The following is a 25,846-nucleotide window of genomic DNA, read 5'->3' as shown; positions in this document are numbered from 1 at the left end:
CCTGGATCCTTTGGCTTCACAGGCAAGTACCTTAACCACTAAACCATCTCTCTAGCCCCCTCCTTTTCAAATTTTTGACAACTTTTATAATTATAGACAATGAACCATGATAATTCCGTTCCCACCTACACTTTCCCCTTCACAACTTTACTCTCCATCACATCCCCTCTCCCTCTCAGTCAGTCTCTCTTATTTTGATGTCATGATCTTTTCCTCCTGCATGGTCTATGGGTGCCCTTGGAATCAGTGAGCAGAGGCCCAGCTGTGAGCAGCACCTCCTCTGTCAGAGGCAGGAGACAGGCAAGAGAACCGGAGGTACCAGCTTTACCTTCTGTGGACACCCCACTGCTCCCAGCAAGGGACAGCAGTAGTCTTCCCTCACCGTGAAAGCTTCCAGGCTCTGCTACTACTCCACTTGCTCAGTCTGGGTTTTTCTTTAAGAAATTCAGGTAGTTGAAATTCTCCTTTATAGACCCTTCTGGCGCTTTCAAGGGTCTTGAGGTCTGGTTTCCCATACTTAGGAGGATTGGCATATGGGTCATATCCAACCAAGCTTGGTGCAATCATTGCCATGTCCTGTAAAACATCTGCAGGTACCTTCCCAACCCACCTTGACAGAGCCCCCACGTTGACAGGCTTGACGACCTGGTCTGTCAATCTGTCCACTTTTGACAGAGACACTCCCCCGGCTTTCCCAGTCATCTCTCCATGGTGCAGCACTGAGTGGTTCCAGAGAAATGGAAGAACTGTAAGAGCATTGTCATCCACCACCCAGGATGTAAGATGAGCTGCCCATAGTGCACCAATGTGCACTGTTTATAACCAACCTCCATACACTGGTTATACATGGTCTCTATGGCACAGTTCCACTTGGTCAGTCCTGTAGCCATTCAGGTCAAATCCAGCTATAGTAACTTTTCGAGAAATCATTGAATGTACTGATATCTGGCCACCCTGGGCCATCAGGAGGAGTTTGGCATTGGGGAATAACCTAGCAAGGTAAGTCAAGGATTTTAGGGTGAAAGGATCTTTGTTATATAAATATGGAGCAGATTCCCCATGCCCAGCAATGATCTCCAGGAAGAAGGCTTGCATGGCAGAACCCAGCACTTCGTCAGTGACACTGGCCTCATCTAGGTAGATCTTCTCTGTACTAGACCAGGACCACATCTGCTTCAGGGCCAGCTTGTGAGGGATGACCCCAGCTTCTTCTCCACAAGGAATATCAGGGTGTGCATCTAGCATGGCCCTCATGAGTGTGGTTCCACTTTGAGGCACACCTCCAATAATATTAAAGGCACATCTTTGTGATAGGCAAAGTTTTGTTGGCTTTGATGTCCAAGCCAGGTCTCACGGTACTCCTTGTGTCCTCCAATCTGACTGGCTGGCTTCGCTCCTGTATTCTGCGATGGCACTCCACAGCATGCTAGTCCAAGTAAATCACCGCCACGGAGCTAATCACCAGACAGGCCAGTAGTAGGTTCTGCTTCAGTTTTCCAACCATCCTGATGTGGCTGCCTTGTTATCAATCAGATATTTTGCTCAAAATTGTGTCCAAGAAATGTTCATGCCATAGAGATTCTACTTCAGAAAGATGGTCAGCGCTTGAGATCACTGAGGTGCCACCGTGCCACCTTGCCAGCATCCTGGGCTTCTGTGGCTTTTCCCACCATCCTAGCTGGGGGCCATGGTTGTCCACTCTGGGAACCCACCTTCGCCACCAGGCGCCAGCCTTGCCCAGCCCACCGAGATGGACCTCTGCAATGTACACCCACAGCCGCCTCAACAGTGACTGGCAAGGTTGCCTCTGGTTTCCTATTATGTAGCTTTTTGTGTTTTTTGTGTATCCTGTATATTAATCCTTTGTCAGATGTATAGCTGACAAAGATTTTCTCCCATTCTGCAGGTTGCCTCCTTGCTCTATTCACAGTGCCCCTTGCTGTACAAATGCTTTGTAATTTCATGAGATCTCAGTGGTTAATTAGTGGTTTTATTTCCTGAGCAACTGGGGTTATATTCAGAAAGTCATTATCTATGCTAATATGTTGAAGGGTTTCCCCTACCTTTTCCTCTAGCAATTTCAGAGTTTTGGATCTGATATTAAGTTTTTTGATCCACTTGGACTTAATTCTTGTACATGGAGAAAGATAAGGATCTATTTTCATCCTCCCACGTATAGATATCCAGCTTTCTCAGCACCATTTGTCAAAGAGGCTGTCTTTTTCTCCAAGGAGCATTTTTGCATTTTTGTCAAAAATCAGGTGGTTGTAGCTGCCCAGACTTATATCTGGGCCCTCTATTCTGTTCCACCGATATATGTGTCTGTTTTGTGCCAGTACCATGCTGTTTTTATTACTAGGGCTCTGCAATATAGATGAAAATCAGGTATGGTGACACCACCAGCCTTATTTTTGTTGCTCAAAATTGTTTTAGATATTCGAGGTTTTTTGTGCTTACAAATGAATTTTAGGATTTTTTTTCTATTTCCATGAAGAATGCCAGGGATGGAATTTTGATGGGAATTACATTTAAATGTGTAGATTGCTTTTGGTAAGATTGATATTTTTCACAATATTGATTCTTCCAATCCAAGAACATGAGATGTTTTTCCATTTCCCAGTGTCTTCTGCCATTTCTGTCTTGAGTGTTTTATAGTTTTCACTGTAGAGATCCTTCACTTCCTTGGTTAAGTTTATTCCAGGGTACTTTATTTTATTTTATTTTATTGAGGCAATTGTAAATGGGAGTGAGTCTCTGATTTAATCTTTAGCATGTTTGTTGTTAGTATATAGGAAGGCTACTGATTTCTGTGTGTTTACATTGTATCCTGTTATGTTACTAAAAGTGTTTGTCAGCTTTAACACTTTTCTGGTAGAGTCTTTCGGGTTCTTTATGTAAAGAATAATATCATCTGTAAATAATGATAATTTGATATCTTCTTTTCCAATTTGTATCCCTTTTATGTGTGTCTCTTGCCTTATTGCTATGGCTAAGACTTCCAGTACTATATTAAATAAAAGTGGGGACAGTGGACAGCCTTGTTCCTGATTTTAGTTGAAAAGTTTCAAGTTTTTCCTCATTTAGTATTATGTTGGCTGTAGGTTTGTCATAAATAGTCTTTATTATGCTGAGATATGTTCCTTCTATTCCCAGTTTCTGTAGAACTTTTATCACGAAGGGATGTTGGATTTTGTCAAATGCTTTTTCTGCATCTAATGAGATGATCATGTAATTTTTATCCTTCAGTCCATTGATAGAGTGTATTACATTTATTGATTTGTATATGTTGAACCATCCTTACATATCTGAGATAAAGCCTACTTGAAAACCAGTAATCTTATCTAATTCACTTCTCTTGCATGTCAAGCCTGTGAGTATAGAACAGATCTTGATTCCTCCATGGCTTAATCTCAGGCCTCCCCTTGTGCCTTTTTCCTGTCCTTGTATCCATTTTTTCCTCAGCTTTACAGTAGTGGATAAAGGCAGGCCAATCCATGTCCCCCAAGTCCAGCACCATGGAAACATCTACTTCTGGAACAAATCCCGCAAAATGAATGAACACAAAGGGTCATTCCTGGCTCTACCTCTTCAGGATGCATACATGAGGATTTTTGGTGTCCTGGCAGTCGATACTCTAAGAGATCCCCAGGAAATAAGCGTCTTCCTACCTCATGAGATCAGGTTCTATCAGGTAAGTGGAGGAATCCTCATGTGCAGTGATAGCCTCTCTGTCTACATGTCTTAAACAGGAGAAACCTGAAACTAAGGGAGAGTAAGGACTCTGGGCCTTGGATGCATGTCCGTGCCCCAGACTCTCTAGGAATATTGTTAATATGTGTCTCATGGTATTAACCATAGGAGTATAAGTTAATGCTATCTCACAGAAGTTCAACAATCAAGCCACTTAGACCCCAAAATTAGACATGAACCTGCAGAAGGGACATGTTTGTGTTGTTAACAGTGCTTCCTGTAAATTCTGTGTTCTTTCCACTAAATATGGTACGCATCCTCATAGCTCTTGATTTCATTGTTATAAATTCTGAGGTCAGAGAAAAAGGTAAAAGCCTAAATGTTTCTTGAGTGTTTATGTTTTCAAATTAGATCACAAAATTGGTAGGGACTTTTAAGAGTATGACTAATATTTAAAACATGCCTACAAGGATTTTGGTGTTTTTGCTGGGTGTGGTGGCACATACCTTTAATCCCAACACTTGTAGCCTAGGGCTACAGAGTAACTTGCAGGTCAGCCTGGGCTACAGTGAAATCCTACCATGAGCATACAAAAAAAAGAATTTTGATTTAATATGATGGCAGGAATTGCAATGAAGGAAGACTGGATGTGTGTGCGGAGGCAGGGGACTATGGAGTGAAGCAGCAGGTCAGGCGCTTGCTGTGTCCTCACCGTCTGTTCCCCTGCAAGCCCTTGCCTTGTACAATCATCAACCCAGTCTTTCTTCATTTTCTATTTCCACTTACTGGGGGGAATAACTGAGGAAAGCGGGAGAGTCTTTCTCAGATTATACTGCTTTTAAAAAATTGTATTTATTTGTACTTACACATCTTTCCAGTTTTGAAATTTTCATAGCACACATATATAATACATTTTGATCTTATTTCTCACAATTACCCTCTCTTATCACCCTCCCCCTCCCTCTAATATCCTCCTTCCCCATTAATCCTCCTCTTCCTTTCATGCCTTTCCTTTTTCTTAATTTTTGTTTATTTATTTGAGAGTGACAGACAGAGAGAAAAAGAGGCAGAGAGAGAGAGAGAGAGAGAGAGAGAAAATGGGTGTTCCAGGGCCTTCAGCCACTGCAAATGAGCTCCAGATGCATGCGCCGCCACCTTGTGCATCTGGCTGATTTAGGTCCTGGGGAATTGAGCCTCGAACCAGGGTCCTTAGGCTTCACAGGCAAGCACTTAACCACTAAGCCATCTCTCCAGCCCTCATGCCTTTCTTTTTAAACCCATTCAGTTAAATTAGGGTTTCTTGCATAATCATGGGTGGAAGATTATTCACTGTGGAATGGGAAACTTAATAGTGACTATACCAGGCATGAGCCTGACTCCTCTGTCCCAGCAACAATTAGCTGCCACTCGCTGCTCTGGGAGGTGCAGGGTTTCATACACTCTCCCCTCCCCACATTCCCCTCCCCCCCCCCAGTTTATGGTGAAACAGTGACAGGCTCAGGAAACCAAAAGGAGGAAACCAAAGCTGCTGTAAATTAGTGAGATGTATCCTGTTTTCTTTTTCTAAGATTTATTTTATTTATTATTTATTAGAGACAGAGAATGAGAATGAGCATACTAGGGCTTCTAGTCATTGCAAACAAACTCCAGATACATGCATCACCATGTGCATCTGGCTTACATGGGACCTGGAGAATCGAACCTGGGTCCTTTTGCTTTGCAGGAAAGTGCCTTAACCGCTAAGCCATCTTTCCATTCCCCCCCCCCTTTTTTTCTTTTTAAGCAGGGTCTGATTCTAGTCCAGGCTAACCTGGAACTCACTCTGTAGCCTATGCTGGCCTCAAACTCATGACAATCTTCCTACTTCAGCCTCCTGAGGACTGGGAGTAAAGGCATGATTTCACTATGCCTGACCAGTTTCCTGTTTTCTAATCCAGTCTGCTAGTCTGTGTCATTTTATTTTATTTTATTTTATTTTATTTTATTTTATTTTATTTTATTTTATTTTATTTTATTTTATTTTATTTTATTTTATTTTATTTTATTTTATTTTAGAGAGGGAAACAGGCAGAGAGAGACAGAGAAAGAGAGAGAGAGAATGGGCACACCTGGGCTTCCAGCTGCTGCAAACGAACTCCAGATACATGTGCCCCTTGTGCATCTGGCTTATGTGGGTCCTGGGGAATTGAACCTAGGTCTTTTGGCTTTGCAGGCCAGTGCCTTAACTGCTAAGCCAACCCTCCAGCCCCAGTCTGTGTGTTTTTGTTTTTTTTTTTAATTTTTTTTATTTATTTATTTGAGAGCGACAGACACAGAGAGAAAGACAGATAGAGGGAGAGAGAGAGAATGGGCGCGCCAGGGCTTCCAGCCTCTGCAAACGAACTCCAGACGCGTGCGCCCCCTCGTGCATCTGGCTAACTTGGGACCTGGGGAACCGAGCCTCGAACCGGGGTCCTTAGGCTTCACAGGCAAGCGCTTAACCGCTAAGCCATCTCTCCAGCCCCAGTCTGTGTGTTTTGATTAAGAAATTGTGCCAGGTCAGGTGTGGTGGTACATGCCTTTAATCCCAGAACTTGGGAGGCAAAGGTAAGAGGATTGCCATGAGGTTAAAGCCACCCTGAGACTACATAGTAAATTCCAGGTCAGCCTGGGCCAGAGCGAGTCCCTACCTTGAAAAGACAACAACAACAAAAGAAATGGTGTTGGGTGTGGTGGCACATGTTTTTAATCCCAGCACTTGGGAGGCAGAGGTAGGAGAATTGCCATAAATTCAAGGCCACTTTGAGACTGTGAATTCTATGTCAGCCTGGGCTAGAGAGAGACCCTACCTTGGAAAACCAAAAAGAAAAAAAAAATAATATTCAAGGTTATATCATTTATTGTTTCTTTGTAGCTTCTTGGGTGTGTTTCTCCATCTCTTAACTCTGAAGTGTTACTTTCAGTATCCTCAGTAGAAGTGTTTTGGTGGGCATAAATTCCCTTAGCCAACTTTTATCATGGAAAAGTTTTCTTTCTCCTTCAATTATGACTGATAGTTTTGACAGGTATAGTAGACTGGGTTGGCAATTGTGGTCTTTCAGGATTGAAATACATAATTCCAAGCCCTTTTAGCTTTTAATAAAGTCACTGTTATTCTGATGGGCCTGCCTTTGCATGTGGCCTGGAGTTTCTTTCCTGAAACTTGCAGTATCCTTTCATTGTTCTGTTCACTTAATGTTTTAACTACAATCTGACATTGGGAATTTCTTTTCTGTTCTTGTCTATTTGGTGTTCTATATGCCTCTTGTATCTAAATAGGTAACTTTTCCCCTAGATTTGGGAATTTTTCTTATATGCCTGTTGAAAATATTCTCTATTCCTTTGACATGGTCTTCTTCTATGCTCACAATTCATAGATTTGGTCTTTTCATGATGTCTCAAAGGTCTTGCATGCTACATCTGTATATTTCTGTAAATTGATTGTTTTTCTTGACTAAAATATACCAATCCCTCTACCTTGTCTGAAAGTCCTGATAGTCTGTTCTCAATATCTGTTATTATATTAGTAAGGCTTTCCACTGAAGTTTTTATTTCACTTACTGTATTTTTCCAGCATCATTGCAGTTTTTTTTTTCCTTCAGTACTTCTCTTTATTGAATTCTATTTTCATACCTTCCATTGACTTTCTTATTTCATTCAGTTGATTATGTGTATTCTCTTGGGATTCTTTCATCTCTTGGCACATATTTATCTTTTTTTTTTTTTTTTTTTTTTTTTTTTTTTTTTTTTTTTTTTTGAGGTAGAGTCTCACTTTAGTCTAGGCTGACCTGGAATTCACTATGTATTCTCAGGGTAGCCTTGAACTCACAATGATCCTCCTACCTCTGCCTCCTGAGTGGTGGGATTAAAGGCATGTACCACCATGTTCAGCCCTTTTATCATCAGTTTTAAAAATTCCTTGTGTGGAATTTCATCTAAGTCTCTGCCATCGGGGGGTCCTCACCCTGGGACTGGTGGGTTTTGGAGGAACTTGTTGATTTGACTTTCACATTATTTGTTTTCTTGTACTTGGTTTTTCACATCAGAAGTTAGATCATTGGTTGGATTTTTTTCTTTTATCTTCAAATTTAGGTCACTTTTCTTCTTTCAATGGAGACATTTGCTACATTCAGAAGGAACTGGCTTATAGTAGGCTTGGCATGTTCTCTTCTGTTAGACTTGTGTTCACGGTACCAGGTACTATCCCATCCTGCCTTCAAGTATAATGCTACCTGTCACAACAGTCACTGCCTTAGGATAGACCCATTCCAAAACAGTAGTAGTCTGTTGGAAAATAATCACCACTTGAGTACTAATTATTTTAGGGAGTAAGAGAACATTGATAGTATTGTATTTACTACCATATCAGTTACTGTGGGTTTGTGACATAGAAAAAGACAAAAAGGAGAAAACTGCATAGAACAAATACTTTAGTATTGGGTTGATATAGAAAGAGCCATAGGAGCAAAAAGGAAAAAGAAAGTTGGGGATAGGAGATTTTTTTCATTAAATATAAACTGAAGGGAGAAAGGTAAAAGTATGCTAACAGCTAAAGTTGAATAGTTCCATTCCACAGTCATCTGAGGCTCAGAGTTTCTGCAAACCAGAACAGACTATGTTCTTTGGAAGAAGAAAATATAGAGGGGAAGAGTAAGAAAAAAAAAAAAAAACTAAATAACACAGACAAAGCAAAAACAAAGTACAAATTCACCCTCACATGCACTCACATACACACACAAACAAAGGAAGTAACAGAGGGTAGGAACAGAATCTCGGATGTCAAGCTGATCTACTAAGATGATCTTAGATATTGGAAATAGGATTAGTATAGAAAGAGTAAGGACTAGTTAGAGATATTGGATTTGCAAATGAACTGGCCTGATATTTGGCTCTTATCTGGACTTCCTCAGCTCCAGGAATGGTGACTCTTTCATTGGGACTTCCTCGCTTGTCTTTGATAAGCAATTCCATTCCACCTTCAGAGTCTTAATACTGCAGTGAGGCCATTGCACTGAATTGTGAGCTTCCCTTCCTCTGGAACCAAAGTGTGGTAGTTCCATGGTTGTTTCTTGCTGGAGAGTGCTCTTGTTGGAATTTGAGCTATTTCTATGGTGTATGGGAGTCTGCCATGTCTATGACCAGTTCCTTTCCCCTATGGTAAAATGGAAAAAGGGATTATGTGCTATTGAAGCTTCTTATTTTTATTATTCTCTTTTTTTTTTTATTTATGTGAGACAGAATGGGCACACCAGGGTCTCCAGCTGCTGAAAACGAACTCAAGACGCATGTGCCACCTTGTGCATCTGGCTAATGTGGGTCCTAGGGAATTGAACCTGAGTTCTTTAGCTTTAGCCTTAACCACTAAGCCATCTCTCTAGCCCTTGTTATTTTTATTTTTATTTATTTATTTGAGAGAGAGAGAGAATGGGCACGCCAGGGCTTCCAGCCACTGCAAGAGAACTCCAGACACATGCATCATCTTGTGCATCTGGCTTACATAGGTCCTTGGGAATCGAATCTGGGTTCTTTGGCTTTGCAGACAAGCACCTTAACTGCTAAGCCATCTCTCCAGCCCCGTTTTTTAAAAAGTACTTTATTTATTTGAGAAGGAGAGAGAGAGAATAAGGCAAATAGGTAGAGAGAGAGAGAGATTGGCCATGCCAGGGCCTCTAGCCACTGCAAAAGAACTCCAAGCACATATGCATCTGGATTATATGAGTACTGGGGAATCAAACTTGGGTCCTTAGGCTTGACAAGCAAGTGCCTTAACTGCTAAGCCATCTCTCCAGCCCTGGAAGTTTCTTCATTTCTGATTTCCAAAGCTTGTCTATGATCTCCTGGGGACTTTTTTAAAACTTTTTTTGTTTATTTTTATTTATTTATTTGAGAGTGACAGCATTTAGGAGGCAAAGGTAGGAGGATCACTGTGAGTTCGAGGCCACTCTGAGATTACATAGTGAATTCCAGGTCAGCCTGGGCTAGAGTGAGACCCTACCTTCAAAAAAACAAGGGGACTGGGGAAATTGCTTAGTGGTTATTGCATTTGCCTGCAAAGCCTAAGGACCTGGGTTCAATTGCCCAGGACCCAAGTACACCAGATGCACAAAAGAGCACATGTGTCTGGGGTTCGTATGCAGTGGCTAGAGGCCTTGGTGTGCCCATTCTCTCTTTCTCCCTATCTGTCTCTGTCTCATAAATAAATAAACAAAATATTTTTTTAAAAAAATTGGCTCTCTCTACAAAAAAAAAAAAAAAAAAAAAAAAAAAGGCTCTCTAGACCTTGGAGGTAAAGCCTCCTGAGCTCCCCGTAGATGACTTGAATCTTTCTCTCTCTCTGTCTCATATTTAGAAGAATTTGTGGCCTTGATTTTCTTAATAAGACCACATATGGGTTCCATGAAGTTCCTATCCCTTCTGTGTGGAGTAAAGTCCCTTTATGCTTATGAGAAGGCAGTGTACCTAATATTTACAAGTTTTGAAACCAAACATATCCTATCTGTTGTAGCAGAGACCTTAAATGCAAACATGAATATTGGTATCATATTAGAGCAGCTCCTACCCAGGGCTAGAATCTGGGCTTTTGAACATTTTGCTCTCATTTTACATCTTATCTTATTCTTTTGGCACTGTGTGCAGATAGCACACATTGCAATGTTCCCTGGATGATTATCACATCACCCAAAAAGTTATGTGAATCACTCTATACCTTTGATCTCTTCTGCATAACAGAACCTGAAATGCTACTTTTTCAGAATATATCGGAATTAATTTGTAGGAAGTAGATGGCCATGAATTTAAAAGATAATTTGATTAATGCATTACTTTGTTATAAAGCACAATTTGAATCTTCTGTCTTCACAGGGTGTTGCCAATGCTTTTAGCGCTGCCTATCACTATGTTCACAGCAGGGAGCACATCCTGCACATTGTGGCCACTGGCATTAAGTGGCTCTTCAACATCACATCTGGCATCAGCTCCATCACTACATGCTTTGTTGAGCCTACCTCAGACCTGGTAGGCTTTTCAATATAACAGAGTGATTAGATGTTAATGTCTTATTGGTATTTAAAAACCATCTGAGGGCTGGAGAGATGGTTTAGTGGTTAAGTGCTTGCCTGTGAAGCCTAAGGACCCCGGATCGAGGCTTGGTTCCCCAGGTCCCACGTTAGCCAGATGCACAAGGGGGCGCACGCATCTGGAGTTCGTTTGCAGAGGCTGGAAGCCCTGGCGCGCCCATTCCCTCTCTCTCCCTCTATCTGTCTTTCTCTCTGTGTCTGTCACTCTCAAATAAATAAATAAATAAAAAACATCTGAGAGGAATATGGCTCAGGGTTAGAACATTTGCCTTGCATGATCAAGGTCCTGGGTTTGATCCCCATAGCCACAAAACAAACTAAAAGCCACGCCCCCAATTTAAAACTCTTGGTTGCAACAACCAGAGTGTGTAGGGTCTGGGGAGGATTCGGGAGCATTTTTTCAGGGCCTTGAGAAATGCAGTTCCTAGGACACCATGGAAATGGCCAAAATAGTCCAAAGAAGTCAGAAAGAAGCATGGCTTCCTAGTATGTGATGTCAGAATCTTCACAACATGGACAAAGCCATTTTGTCATGAGCCATTCGACCCAGGGCCATTTGCAGTGGTGAGAAAGACCATACAGCCAGGTGGGAGGAAAGGAGGCCCTGCAGCACCCCAAGTTTGAGTGATATTGTAGTGGGGCAGAGACCAGAACTGCCTGTCCAAGGCTACAGTTAGGGTTCTGTCCTAGGTACAAACCACTGTGGTAAGGTTTTGATGTAAAGAATGGCAAAGGTTGCTGTATGAACTATCATGACCTCACAAGCCTTTCCTGACCCCTTCTGCAGCCCCTTCAGATCCACTTTCTTCTCTAGCTTACTCAATGTAGTTGGGAACAATGATCTTCTTGGTCTTTTGATTTCTGTTTGGCTCGTCCATTGAGAACCGCTAATAGAACATTGGAAAGCAGAAGGAAACTATTAAATACATATCAATGAGGGGCTCATATGGCCAAGCTGACCTTGTACTTATTCTGTAGCCAAGGCTGGCCTTGAACTGTTGATCCTTCTGCTTTAGTCTCCCACATGCTAGTTTGACCGATATGTACAAAGGACATGAATATTTTGGAGCAGCCATTAAAAACTTCACGCACAGGGCTGGAGAGATGGCTTAGCAGTTAAGGTGTTTGCCTGCAAAGCCAAAGGATCCCAGTTTGACTCTCCAGGACCCATGTAAGCCAGATGCACAAGGGGGCACATGCATCTGGAGTTCATTTGCAGTGGCTAGAGGCCCTAGCGTGCCCATTCTCTCTCTCTCTTTCTCTCTGCCTCTTTTTCTCTCTCACGTAAATCAATTAATAATTAAAAAAAAAAAAAAAACTACATGCAGGGCTGGAGAGATGGCTCAGCACTTAAAGGCACTTGATTGCAAAGCCTGATGGCCTGGGTTCAATTCCCTAGTACCCACATAAAAGCAGATGCACAAAGTGGTGCATGCATCTGGAGCATGTCTGCAGTGGAAGTAGGCCCTGGTACAACTATTTTCTCATGCGTCAAATAAATCATGCAGGGGCTGGAGAGAAGACTCAGCAGACACTGCTTACTATGCAAGCCTGAGAACTTGCACTTATATCCCTACCACCCACATCAAAACGGCATGGTGGCACATGCCTATAATCACAGCACTGGGGCAGCAGACACAGGAGAATCCCTAGGGCTTACTGACTAGCTAGCTTTGTCAAACTGGTAAACTCTTCAGTGAGAGACCCTGTCTCAAAAGAATAAGATGGAAGACAGGCATGGTGGCATACGCCTTTAATCCCAGGACTCGGGAGGCAGAGGTAGGATTACTTGAGTTCAAGGCCACCATGAGACTGCATAGTGAATTCCAGGTCAGCCTGAGCTAAGAGTGAGAGCCTACCTCAAAAAACCAAAGTAAAAGAAAAATTTTTTGTATTTAGTGTGTGTGTGTGTGTGTCTATATGCTGACCATGAGCACACAGTTATCACAGTTCACATGTGGAGGTCAAAGGACACCTTTTGGGTCACTCCTCACTTGATACCTTATTTGAAACGGGGTCTCTCAATATTCACCCTTCTGTTCATGAGCTTCTGGGAAATTCTTCTGTCTCTGCTACCCCTCTCTCTGTATGCACCCTGTGATGATAGATGACCACCACAGTATTCATCTTTGTGTGCATGCATGTTCGCACATGTGTGTGTAAGGGATCTGGGGATCCAAACTTAGGTACACAAGAGTTGCACAGTAAGTGTTTTATACACTAAGTCATCTCCCCTGCCCTCATTTCGCAGTTCTTAGATAAACTTCAAGTTAGCAACTCATATAACAATCTTTAAAATCAAACATTCTAGGGCTGGAGAGATGTCTCCATAATTGAAGGTGCTTTCTAGCAAAACCTAACAGCCGGGTTTGATTCCGCAGTACCCATGTAAAGCCAGATACATAAAGTGGCAAATGCATCTGGAGTTCGTTTTTAGTGGCTGAAGGCCCTGGCGTCCCTCTCTCTCTCTCCCCTCTTTCTCTCTGTCAAATAAATAAATGAAATATTTTTTTAAAAATCAAACATTAAGCTGGGCGTGGTGGCGCACGCCTTAAATCCCAGCACTTGGGAGGCAGAAGTAGGAGGATTGCCATGAGTTTGAGGCCACTCTGAGACCACATAGTGAATTACAGGATAGAGCGAGACTCTACCTTGAAAAAAAAAAAATCAAGCATTCTGGCTGGAGGGATGGCTTAGCTGTTAAGGCATTTTCCTGCAAAGCCAAAGGACCCAGGTTCAATTCCCTAGCACCCACATTAGATGCACAAGGGGGAGCATGTGTCTGGAGTTTATTTGCAGTGGCTAGGAGCCCTGGTGGGCCCATTCTCTCTCTCAAATAAATAAATAAAAATTAAATTAAAAAAATTTTAAAATTTTTACTTAAAAAATCCATTCTTTTGAAAATATCCTCTTTTGGAATACTTTATTCCTTAATGGTACTGAACAAGTACAACATCACTGTTCTTAAAGATAGAAGTAAAAAAAACGAAGAAGAAGAAGAAGAAGAAGATAGAGGTCATCTAAACTTTCCAGTTTTTTCTATTTACCTGTTCTCAAAAGGTCTAATCACTCCTCTCTAATGAAATCTCTTCCTCTTTCCAAGGAGGACTATGTTTTGCGTACCATGATGGTTACAGAGCATTTGGGTCAGACAAAAGTCTACACAGAACCCCCTACCATCGTCAGGAAGTCATGTATCTTCAGGTATGAGACATATCTGTTTTGTTTGACTGCCACACTTCCCCTGGCGTGATTGCAGATCTGAAAGACACAGATTCTCTTTTCTATTAGTCGTAATGACTCATTCTGAAAACTTCTTTATTGGGCTGGAGAGATGGCTTAGTAGTTAAGGCACTTGTCTTCAAAGCCAAAGGACCAGAGTTCTACTCCCCAGGACCCACGTAAGCCAGATGCACATGGTGGCACATGCATCTGGAGTTCTTTTGCAGCAGCTGGAGGCCCTGCCTGGCATGCCCATTCTTTCTCTGTCTCTCTGTGTCTGTCTCTCTCTGTGTCTGTCTGTCTGTCTGTCTGTCTGTCTGTCTCTCTCTCTCTATATATATATATATGTATATATATATATATATATATATATCTTTCTCTTTTTTATAAATAAATAAAAATAAAATATAAAACACTTCTTTAGGGCTGGAAAGATGATTTAGCGGTTAAGATGCTCACCTGTGATGCCTAAGGATTCAAGTTTGATTCTCCAGGTCCCACATAAACCAGATGCACAAGGTGGTGCATGCATCTAGAGTTCATTCTCAGGAGCTAGAGGCCCTGACACACCCATTCTCTCTCTTTCTCTGTCTCAAAAAAAAAATTACAAAAGAAAACTTCTTTATTCTTTCTTTAGTTTAGTTTACACACAACATAAATCACCTGTTTTACATCACAGTTCTGAGCACGGTAATGTATATATTTTTGTAATCACTAGCACAAACAGGATATAGAATGATTCTAAAAGATATGTGTCTATGCCTCACTAGAGAAAGAAGCAGCTACTACATTTCCATGAAAATCCCAGTCTCTTGGCCTCTCTCGCTGAAAGGGAATATGGTAGATGTCAAGCCCAGACCCCAGCATGCTTTGGAAGCTGCTGGAGATACTGCTGCAGGTAGCCACATCCACATGTTGACTTTCTCTAGCGGAGCGCCCTTGGTCGTTGGAGGCCCTCACCAGCAAGTGCCTGAGGTACCTGAGCGTGTGCACACCACAAACTCCCACCACACACCTAGAGCAGCTGAGAGCTAATCACAGACTAGTGTTAGGCTAAAAAACAAAGACCCTCCTGGGCTGGAGGATAGCTTAGTGGTTAAGGCGTTTGCCTGCAAAGCCAAAAGACCTCAGTTCGATTCCCCAGGACCCATGTTAAGCCAGATGCACAAGGGGGCACATGCATCAGGAATTCGTTTGCTATGACTGGAGGCCCTGGCGCACCTGTTCTCTCCCTCTCTCTCTCTCTCTCTCTGCCTCTTTCTTTCTCACTCTCTCAAATAAGTAAAGTAAAACATTTTTTAAAAGGCCCTCCCTTGTGGGCTAGGGAGATGGCTCAGTGGGTGGGTAAAAACCCAGGCATGGCCACACACGACTGAGATCTCAGTGCTGTGTGTGTGTGCAAACGTATGTGTGTAGTGGGGAGAGGTGGAAAGGGGAGTGGAACCCAAAAAACAGTGAGCTCCAGGTTCGTTGAGAGACTCTGTCTTGGGGAAATGCAGAATGTTTGACAGCTGATGTCTTCCTCTGACCCACAGGGCACAGGGCATACACATCTACACACACATGTGAATGTAACACACACACATACACACCAATACTACACACACCAAAAATGAAACTATAAAAAAGAAAAAGACTCTCCCTTGCTTCAGGGTAAAATATATTTTTTGGGACAGTTGACCCTAGACCTCCTTGGGATAAAGCTGAGTCTAAACTGAAGGTACACTTCTATTTAGTTTCTTCTTCTCTGTCCTTTTCCCCACAGCCTATCACAGGGTCCTCCTGAGAGCACGTGCATAAGCAGCCTTGTCTCGGGTTCTGCTTCTAGGGAACCTGACACATGCATCATTCCTTCTAGCTTTCCTCTTTTTTTTTTTTTTGTTTTGTTTTTCTGAGGTAGGGTCTCACTCTAGCCCACGCTGACCTGGAATTCGCTATGTAGTCTCAGGCTGGTCTTGAACTCATGGTGATCCTCTACTTCTGCCTCCAGAGTGCTGGAATTAAAGGCTTGCGCCACCACGCCTGGCTTCCTTCCAGCCTTCAACCCACACATTTTGAATAATAAGCAAACAAAAAACCCAGACACCTTCAGATTAACTACTGATAGCCAAGGAAGTAGAGCATTGTGACACACAGCTGCTGGATGAGATGGGGAGAAAGGCTCCTCTGCTGAAGGGATGTTCAAGCAGAGAAACTTCTAGATGAGTGGAGCAAAGGACAGACTGTGAGAAATCAAGGCTAAAGCATTTGAGGCAGATGAGACAGCAATGGCTGGCATGGGGGCAGTGAGGTGGGCACAAGAGAGAGTAATCTGATGTGTTTGGGTGGAGTGTTGTGAACAAGCTGATGCGCTTATCTGGCCTTGGTTTCAGAGACTTCCTCTTTAAGTGTACAGATACTTCAGAAGTTGTCTTGGCCTCTGCCAGTGGAGAAACTCACATAATCATTCCACTGCGAGAGAGAACAGGAAAGGCTCTGGGTATCCTTGATGTTAACATTGGCCGGAGTAGGATGTTGTTGTATCAAGAATATAAAGACCTACAGAAAATGACCAAGATGATCCAAGCTGCCTGCAATGAAATACTGGGTGAATTCTCTGGAGACGTCAAGAAAAACTTGGTCTTAGGTATGGTGACAGTCTAGATACATGGGTTTAATTGGGGGGAAAGGCAGACACTGAGATGAAATATAAAGTTTGTAAAATTAATTGCTTCAATATGTAGATCTTAACTTTCCATGTGAAAAGAATTCCTTATGCAGTTAGCCTGATGAGTATGCATGATCTATAAATTAAAGCAAAGGGCAGAGGAGCACATTATCTTGGATAAACCACGTAGTTTTAGAAATGGAAGTACTCATACAGGCAAGATGGAATTAGCATTATTAAGTGACCCATCATGTGCTCAACACTTTATTTTTTAGAACATTTTTATTTTTATTTGATTTGATTTACTTGAGAGAGAGAGAGAAGGAGGGAGAGACAGAATGGACACACCAGGGCCTCTAGCTGCTGCAGACAAATTCCAGACACATGCACCACCTTGTGCATTTGGCTTACATGGGTCTTGAGGAATTGAACCTGGGGCCTTTGGCTTTGCAGGCAAATGCCTTAACTGCTAAGCCATCTCTCAAGCCCTTCTAAAACATTTTTATTTATCTTTTTGAGACTGAAAGAAAGAGGCAGAAAGGGAAATTGAGAGAGAGAGAGTGAGTGAGTATGGGCATGCCAGGGCCACCTGCCACTGTAAAAGAACTCCATATGCATGTGCCACTTTTTGCATCTGGCTTTACTGAGGAATTGAACCTGGGTCATCAGGGTTTGCAAAAACGCACCTTTAACTGCTGTGCCATTTCTCTAGCCTCTAAACACTTTAACTATCCTCTTTCTTTTAAGCTTGCCAAAATATTATGAGGTCAGGGGAGATATTCTATTTTACAAGTGAAGAAAGTAAAATTCAGAGAAAGTAAACAAATGGTAAAAGCTAGATTTACCTAGATCTGGCAAATCTGTCCACAATATCACACAGCATTAAACACTGTGTGGGATTAAGCAGAAATGTTTCCAGCCATTTCACAGTCATAGAAAACAAGAGGAAAGCCAAGTATGATGATATAGGTACTTGGGAGACTGAAGCAAGAGGATTGTTTGTACCCAGGAATTAGAGATCACCCTGGGCAATATAGCAAACCCCTGTCAAAAGGAAAAAAGAAAGGGAGGGAGGAAATGGATGGTTGTTTTTGTTGTTGTTGTTGTTTTTGGTTTTGGTTTTTCGGGGCAGGGTCTCACTCTAGCCCAGGCTGACCTGGAATTCACTATGTAGTATCAGGGTGGCCTCGAACTCACAGCAATCCTCCTTCTGCCTCCTGAGTACTGGGATTAAAGGCATGTGCCCACATCTGGCTCGAAATGCATGTTTTATGAATGTTTATGTGTGCAAGTCCTCAGACTAACTTTTTTTCCCAGTACTGGGAATTGAACTCAGAACTTTACACATGCTAGGCAAGTGCTCTGTTGCTAAGCTGCATCCCCAGACTTTTTTTTTTTGCATGTGTGTAATATGTATAATGTGTTGTGTATGGTGCTTGCACATGTATGTGCTGATGTGGCATCCTGTGCATGCCCTGTGGAGGGAATCACCAGTTGTCCCCCCTCCATCACCCACCTGCCTGTTTTTTCTCATGAGAGTCTCATACTGATTTTGGTGCTTGCTGTTCACAAGACCTGATGATTTTTCCTGTCTCTGCTCCCCATAGGACTAGGGTTACAGCCATGCCCAGCTGTTTATATGGGTTCTGGAGATTTGAACTCAGTCATTCTCAGGCTCTCATACTTGCACAGGAAGCACACTTCACTGCTGAGCTCTCTCTCTCTCTCTCCAGTGCTCCAGTCCTATTTTTTATTTTGAGATAAGAGTCTCGCTACATTGCTCAGGCTGGCTTTGCACTCATTATGGAGTCCAGGCTGGCCTTGAACTTATTAATCCTCCTGCTTCAGCCTCTCAAGTAGCTGGGACAGAATAGGCCTGTGTCACCAGGCCCAACTAGATTAGGTACTTTTTTTTTTTTTTTTTTTTGGCTTTTCAAGGTAGGGTCTCACTATAGCCCAGACTGACATGAAATTCACTGTGTAGTCTGACTGGCCTCGAACTCATGGTGGTCCTCCTACCTCTGCCTCCCCAGTGCTGGGATTAAAGGTGTGCGCCACCACGCAGGGCTCTAGACTAGGCACTTTTAAATTATATTGTCCCATTTAATTCTCATGGCTCACCAGGGAAGTAGGGATTAGCTCTGGTCTCACAAAAGAGGGAAAAGATATTTTAAAAGATAGAACTAATTGTTAGAGGGAAAGTGCACAATGAAAGGAAAGGCTCAGCCCAATCACTAAGACATGCTTTATTGGGGTGAGGGGAGCCCGAGAAGGCTCTGGCCAAGCAAGCCAGGAGCAACTTCCCTTACAGATAGGAGGTTTATAAAGCAGGAGTGGGGGCCATTGGAATTCTTTGCTTGTGGACCATTCAGCCTTGCCTAGGGGCTTGAGCCACTTGGGCCATATCAGGGAAATGACATTGCTTTTGTAATTGAGATGGGTGGCCTGGGTCACTTCTTGGAAACTGAGACTTACAATTGTAAAATGGCAATCATAATTTAAAAAAAAAAAAAAAAACGAAGACATTAGTGTTTAAGTGCTTGCCTGTGAAGCCTAAGGACCCTGGTTTGAGGCTCAATTCCTCAGGACCCACGTAAGCCAGATGCACAAGGTGGCTCATGCATCTGGAGTTCATTTGCAGTGGCTGGAGGCCCTGGTGTGCCCATTCTCTCTCTCTCTTTCTCTTTTCTGCCTCTTTCTCTGTCTGTCTCAAATAAATAAATAAAAATAAACAAAAAAAATTTTTTTAATGGAGACATGTTTGTCAGGCATGGTGGCAGCATGCCTTTAATCCCAGGGCTCAGAAGGCAGAGGTAGGAGGATCTCTGTGAGTTCAAGGCCACCCTGAAATTACATAGTGAATTCCAGGTCAGCCTGGGCTAGAGTGAAACCCTACCCCAAAGAACAAAAAAAAAAAAAAAAAAAAAAATCATAGGCCATAGCCAGACTTGTTGGCGCACACTTTTAACTCCCGCACTGAGGAGACTGAAGTAGGATTGCTGTGCGTTAGAAGCCATCCTATACAGAGTGAGTTCCAAGACAACCTGGGCTAAAGTGAGTGAGACCCTGCCTTGAAAATAAAATAATATAGCCTGGTGTGGTGGTGCATATGGCTTTAATCCCAGCACTCGGGAGGCAGAAGTAGGAGGATCGCTGTGATCTTGAGGCCATCGTGAGACTACATGGTGAATTCCAGGTCAGCCTGGACTAGAGTGAGATCCTACCTCAGGGAAAAAAAAAAAAGAAATCAATCAATCAATAATTAAATTAAATCATAGAACATGGTCTTCTTTTGCCTGAAAAAAAAAGGCCTAATATTCACAGAATGTGTGAAAAGTACTATGTGTGACAGAACAACAATGTGAGAAATCATTCTGTAATTCCAGAGATGGAAAAGGCAGGAGAAGTCCAGAGAGCAGGAATTCTCTTCTTCCGAGTCATGCTGCAAGAGATCCAGGAAGGCCTCCAGCAGCTCGACCACATGGAGTTTGTGTCAGTACTGATGTACGATTACAGTGCTATGGCAGAGAAGAAGCTGCATGATGACAGCGAGTTCCAGGAGATGGACGCCAACATCAAGCTAGTGCATGACATCCTGAGGGGGGTCATCTTGTTCTTTCACTCACCCAGGGAATTCGCAAATGACATGGATGACTGGGAAAAGTATAAACTTGTACGTTTCCTTTTTCTTTTCTAAAACTATTTTTATTTGTTTGCAAGCAGAGAGGGTGTGGGGAGAAAGAGTGAAGGATTGGGCACAGCAGGGCCACCAGCCACTGCAAATGATCTCCAGATGCATGCGCCACTTTGCGCATCTGGCTTTATGTGGGTCCTGGGGAATCGAGCCCAGGCTTAGGCTTTGCAAGGCTTTAACCACTGAGCTATCTCTCCAATCCTACATTTCTTTTTTATAAAGTACTCTTTTTATTGATTAATAACTTATACAAATCATAGTGGCAACTTACAGATGTACAAATGCAAGAATCTTCACATGAGAAAACATCACGTAACCCACACGGAAGAAAATAAAAGAACATGTGTGACACCCCAGATGCCCTCCTCTGTTCTCTTTCTCTTAACACTTCTCTCCCAAACCACATACCCCAAGGTAATCATTGTCATGACAGCTAACGCTAGAAGTTGCCTGGTAAAAATCTTCTCATATGTACTACATTTCTACTTGGTGATCCTGTAACTTTCCTTTTGTTCTTGTTCACAGAATGTTAACAAATATCTAGTTAAGAGTATTTGTGACTTTGATCCAACTGCCAGTCATGTGAAAGTTAATTTACAGATCATTGATAAACAAGTCAGAGGTAATTTTCTGCTTAATCATTTAAATCTTTACCAATATAATTAAAAGATTTTTTAAAAATTGGGGGCTGAAGGGATGGTTTATATATTTATTTATTGGAGACAGAAAGAGGCAGATATATATAGAGAAAGACAGAATGGGTACACTAGGGCCTTTAGCCACTGCAAACAAACTCCAGACGCATGTGCCACCTTGTCCATCTGGCTTACATGGGTACTGGGGAATCGAACCTAGGTTCATTGGCTTTGCAGGCAAATGGCTTAACTGCTAAACCATCCCTCCAGCCTGAGATTTTTTTTTAAATTTTATTTATTTGACAGAAAGAGAGAGAAACAAGGAGAGAAAAAGAAAGAGAGAGAGAATGGGCATGCCAGGGCCTCTAGCCACTGTAAACAAACTCCAGATGCATGTGCCACCCTGTGCATCTCAGCCAAAATTTTTATTAGAGTGAAACAAATAACTCATAAACTGAGTTAAAAGCTAAACTATAAATGATTGGGGCTGGAGAGATGGCTTAGCGGTTAAGGCATTTGCCTACAAAGCCAGTGGATCCCAGTTCAACTCTCCAGGACCCATGTAAGCCAGATGCACAAGGGGGCACATGCATCTGGAGTTTGTTTACAGTGGCTAGAGGCCCTGGTGTGCCCATTTGCTCTCTCTCTCTCTCTCTTTCTCTCTCTCTCTCTCAAATAAATAAATAACAATATATTTTAAAAATAAAAATATGTAAATGATTGTTTTCTAAAAGGAGGAACACAATCTATAATATACTATATTCCCAAAGGTGTCTATGCTAAATAGACAAAGAAATCTGAAGTGCCTCTATCATTTATCTCTCATTTATTGCCCATATGTGCATTATTTAGGTTTTCGTTGTTGTTTTTCTTATCTTTCTTGATTTTTTGTTTGTTTGTTTTCTGTTTTCTGTGGTAGGGTCTCACTCTGGCCTAGGTTAACCTGGAATTCACTATGTAGTCACAGGGTGGCCTCGAACTCTCAGCAGTTCTCCTACCTCTGCCTCATGAGTGCTAGGATTAAAGGCATGCACCACCATGACCAGCTCTCTTTCTTGATTAGTATTTATTTCTTTATTAGATACAGAGAGAGAGGATGAGAATGGGTGCACCAGGGCCGTTAGCCATTACAAATGAACTCCAGACGCATGTGCCACCTTGTGCATCTAGTTTACATGGGTCCTGGAGAACCAAACTTGGGTCCTTAGGCATTGCAGGCAAGCACCTTAACTACTAAGCCTTCTTTCGAGCCATCTTCTTAAAAATTTTATTTATTTATTATTTATTTCTTTGGCAGAAAAAGGAAGAGAGAGAGAGTGAATGGGTGTGCCAGGGCCCTCAGCCACTACAAACTTCAGATGCATGCACCACTTTGCATATCTGGCCTACATGGGTCCTGGGGAATGGCACCTGGGTCCTCTGGTTTTGCAGGCAAGTGCCTTACCTGCCAAGCCTTCTCTCCAGCCATCTTCCTTTATTTTTTTTTTAAATTTTATTTATTTATTTGACAGAAAGAGGGGGAGAGAGAGAGAGAATGGGTGCACCAGAGCCTCCAGCCACTGCAAATGAACTCCAGGCGCATGTGCCACTTTGTGTATTTGGTGTGCATGAGTCCTTGGGAATGGAACCTAAATCCTTTGGCTTTGCAGGCAAATGCCTTAACTGCTAAGCCATGCCTCCATCCCTTTCTTTCTTTCTTTCTTTCTTTCTTTTTTTTTTTTTTGGTTTTTCGAGGTAGGGTCTCACTCTGGTCCAGGCTGACCTGGAATTAACTCTGTCATCTCAGGATGGCCTTGAACTCATGGCGATCCTCCTACCTCTGCCTCCCGAGTGCTGGGATTAAAGGCATGCGCCACCACGCCCAGCTTTCCTTCTTTCTTTCTTTTTGAGGAAGAGTTTCACTCTAGCTCGGGCTGACCTGGGATTCAGGGTGCTCCTCCTTCCTCAGCCTCCCAAGTGCTTCATTCTGAGCTGGCCATGGTGCATGCTAATAGTCCCAGCTCCTTGGGAGGCTGAGGCAGGAGATTCACATCAATCCAGAAGTGAGAGGCCAGCCTGGGAAACCTAGGGAGGCCCTGATCTCAAAACAGCAAATAAACAATGAGAACAGGGGCATTAATCAAAGGCTTTTATCTTTTAGCTTCAATACAGAGCCAAACAGAATAAAAGATTGTTAGTGTGTAGAGACTAGTAACGTAGACCTCTCACAGAGAAGAGCCAGCAGCACCGCAGAGCAGTGACGCCCTTGGGTCTGAAGCGACAAGTCTAGGCCACACCTAGGAGGAGTGGGCATGCAAGAGCTCACTCGCTCACTTGCGTTCACATGTGAGTGAACCAGTGAAGAACGCATTCAAAGTTTGCTGCTGCTTCTTCATAACTTAGGAAAAATTAGTCATAGCCATGGTGGTGCATGCCAATAATCCCGCTGCTTATGAGACAGAAGCAGGAGGATCTGCAAGACCAAGGCCGCCCAGTCTACATAACAAGTTCCAGGCCAGCCTGGACCACACAGCGAGATCCTGACTCAAGCCCAACAACCAAACCAAAAGAAGAAAGCAAAAGAAACCCCACAACAGCAGCAAAACTAGCCATGAAATGGGAACCTGGGTGTGTAGGAATCCCTCCTTATACCCGTTCCTCTCCTCCCCTCTCCAACTGTCTGCGGAGACTCCTGACAAAGTCAGAGAGTTTCTGAGTTTCTGTGGTATGGATATTAGGCTGAGAGGCTCAGAACCAGAGAGACTCCTCCACAAGAGAGAGGAAAAGGCAACCCCAGGGTGGACAGCTACACTCCTCCAGCAGTAGGCTCCGATACCACAGGGGTGGTGGAACAGAGATCAGAGAGCCACTCCTGTGAGCATCTTGTCTTCCTAGGTGACTGCTAGAAAGTAGAAGAGAACCTGGGGTGGTTTGACTCAGGTGTCCCCCATAAACTTAGGTGTTCTGAACGCTAGGTCCCCAGCTGATGGAGACTTGGGGATGAACACCTCCTGGAGGCAGTGTATCGTTGGAGGCGGGCTTATGGGTGTTATAGCCAGTGTCCTCTTGCCGGTGTTTGGCACACTCTCCTGCTGTTATTGTCTATCTGATGTTGGCCAGGGGGTGATGTCCACCCTCTGCTCATGCCATCATTTTCCCCTGCCATCTTGGAGCTTCCCCTTGAGTCCATAAACCAAAATAAACCCCCTTCTCCCCACAAGCTGCTCTTGGTCAGTGAGTTCTGCCAGTAATGTGAACCTGACTGCAACAGAACCAGAGACCCACATGAACGTGAATGTAAGTGGATATGGACATGAGTAATGTGAGGCAGCTTTAGATTTTTTTTTTTTTTTCCCCTAAGGTAGGGTCTCACTCTAACTCAGGCTGACCTGGAATTCACTATGTAGTCTCAGGGAGGCCTCAAATTCACGGCAATCCTCCTACCTCTGCCTCTCAAGTGCTGGGATTAAGGGCCTCCACACCGGGCTCAGCTTTAGAACTTTCGTTTGGAACATGGCTTCAACTGTAACTCCTGGCTCTGAGCTCCATTCACTCATATGAGCTTCTGGACTTGTAGGTGCCACTGGTATAACTTTTAATGTGCTTCGTGTGTGTGTGTATGTGCACGTGCACATGTGTGTTATTGGGGATTGAACCTAGAGTATCACACATGCTAGGTAAAGCATACTATCACTAAGCTATGTGCCCAGCTCTCATGTTACTTTTTTTTGCTGATTTGTTTTAGAGAGAGAGAATTGGCATGCCAGGGCCTCAGACACTGCAATCAAACCCCAGACGCTTGCACCACCTGGTAGCCGTGTGCAACCTTGTGCCTGCCTCACCTTTGTGTGTCTGGCTTACATGGGATCTGGAGAGAGATCGAACATAGGTCCTTAGGCTTCACAGGCAAGCGCCTTAACCGCTAAGCCATCTCTCCAGCCCTTACTTTTTCTTTTGAGATAGGATCTCACTAAGCTGTCCAAGCTGGCCTTGAACACACTCTATATAACCCAGGTGGGCTTTGAATTTGTGATCCTCCTTCCTCAGCCTCCCAAGCAGCTGGGATTACAGTCCTGAGCCATCAAGGTTCAAGCCATTGTATTTACATTTACTCATTCTATACTTGCGTAACTGTTCATGAGCACTTGAAAGCCCAGGAGAAGTGTTTCTGTCGGTGTTCCTGGGATGCCAACCTCCCTACTTTGCACACCCTCTCCAGTTGCTGGTCTTCCTTTTGGAGTGAACATAACCCCACCATGAGCCCCAGCATTACCACCGTCCCCACCTGGGACCAGCTTTTCTAATTGGTATTCTCTTTGAGCCCTTACTCCACTTTGGTCTCCCCCAACCCGCCAGCCCCTCAACCTTGAGCGGGGCCTGCTGTCAGCAACCTTTTCTCCCGGCAGAGTGATGGATGGTCCCCTTCTTAAGCAAGGACATAGACACCCACCAGTGTCCAGTCAAGTCCCACCTCCCCCCCACACACCGTCACATGGCTGTGGGGGACGAGGAAAAGGCCCTTCTGCCTTGCACCCCGCGTGTTCCAGGCCAAGGGAGAGAAAAGGGATGTTCTGTGGCATTTAACCAAAGTCGCAATGGAATCGTTTCGGGCTCTGCCTCAGATTTGCTTATAAGAAACACCTCCTAGTCCACGTAATATTCCTTGGTCTCGGAACGCATGACAATTTCTATTTTCTTGTTTGTCCACACTTTGAAGTAGCCTAGGGCATTCTTTTTTTTTTTTTTTTTTTTTGATTTTTTGAATTTTTTTTTGAGGTAGGGTCTCGCTCTAGCCAGGCTGACCTGTAATTCACTATGGAGTCTCAGGGTGGCCTCGAACTCACGGCGATCCTCCTTACCTCTGCCTCCCAAGTGCTGGGATTAA

General features: G+C 43.3%; 1 protein-coding gene and 1 pseudogene across 1 annotated transcript in view; one reads left to right on the top strand and one right to left on the bottom strand.

Moving 5' to 3' along the window:
• Positions 1-25,846, top strand: part of Efcab5 (EF-hand calcium binding domain 5) — a 147,528-nt gene that overhangs the window by 108,938 nt on the left and 12,744 nt on the right. Inside the window, exons 16-21 of the mRNA XM_045159537.1 lie at positions 3,463-3,691; positions 10,570-10,722; positions 13,888-13,988; positions 16,379-16,632; positions 20,040-20,326; positions 20,873-20,969. Coding sequence (XP_045015472.1) covers positions 3,463-3,691; positions 10,570-10,722; positions 13,888-13,988; positions 16,379-16,632; positions 20,040-20,326; positions 20,873-20,969 — 1,121 coding nt within the window. The remainder of the gene's footprint in view (positions 1-3,462; positions 3,692-10,569; positions 10,723-13,887; positions 13,989-16,378; positions 16,633-20,039; positions 20,327-20,872; positions 20,970-25,846) is intronic.
• LOC105944717 lies at positions 379-1,504 on the bottom strand (annotated as a pseudogene).

The sequence above is a fragment of the Jaculus jaculus genome, chromosome 9 (assembly GCF_020740685.1).
Source record: "Jaculus jaculus isolate mJacJac1 chromosome 9, mJacJac1.mat.Y.cur, whole genome shotgun sequence".
NCBI classification, from domain to species: domain Eukaryota; kingdom Metazoa; phylum Chordata; class Mammalia; order Rodentia; family Dipodidae; genus Jaculus; species Jaculus jaculus.
This window is presented reverse-complemented; position numbering and strand designations above follow the sequence as displayed.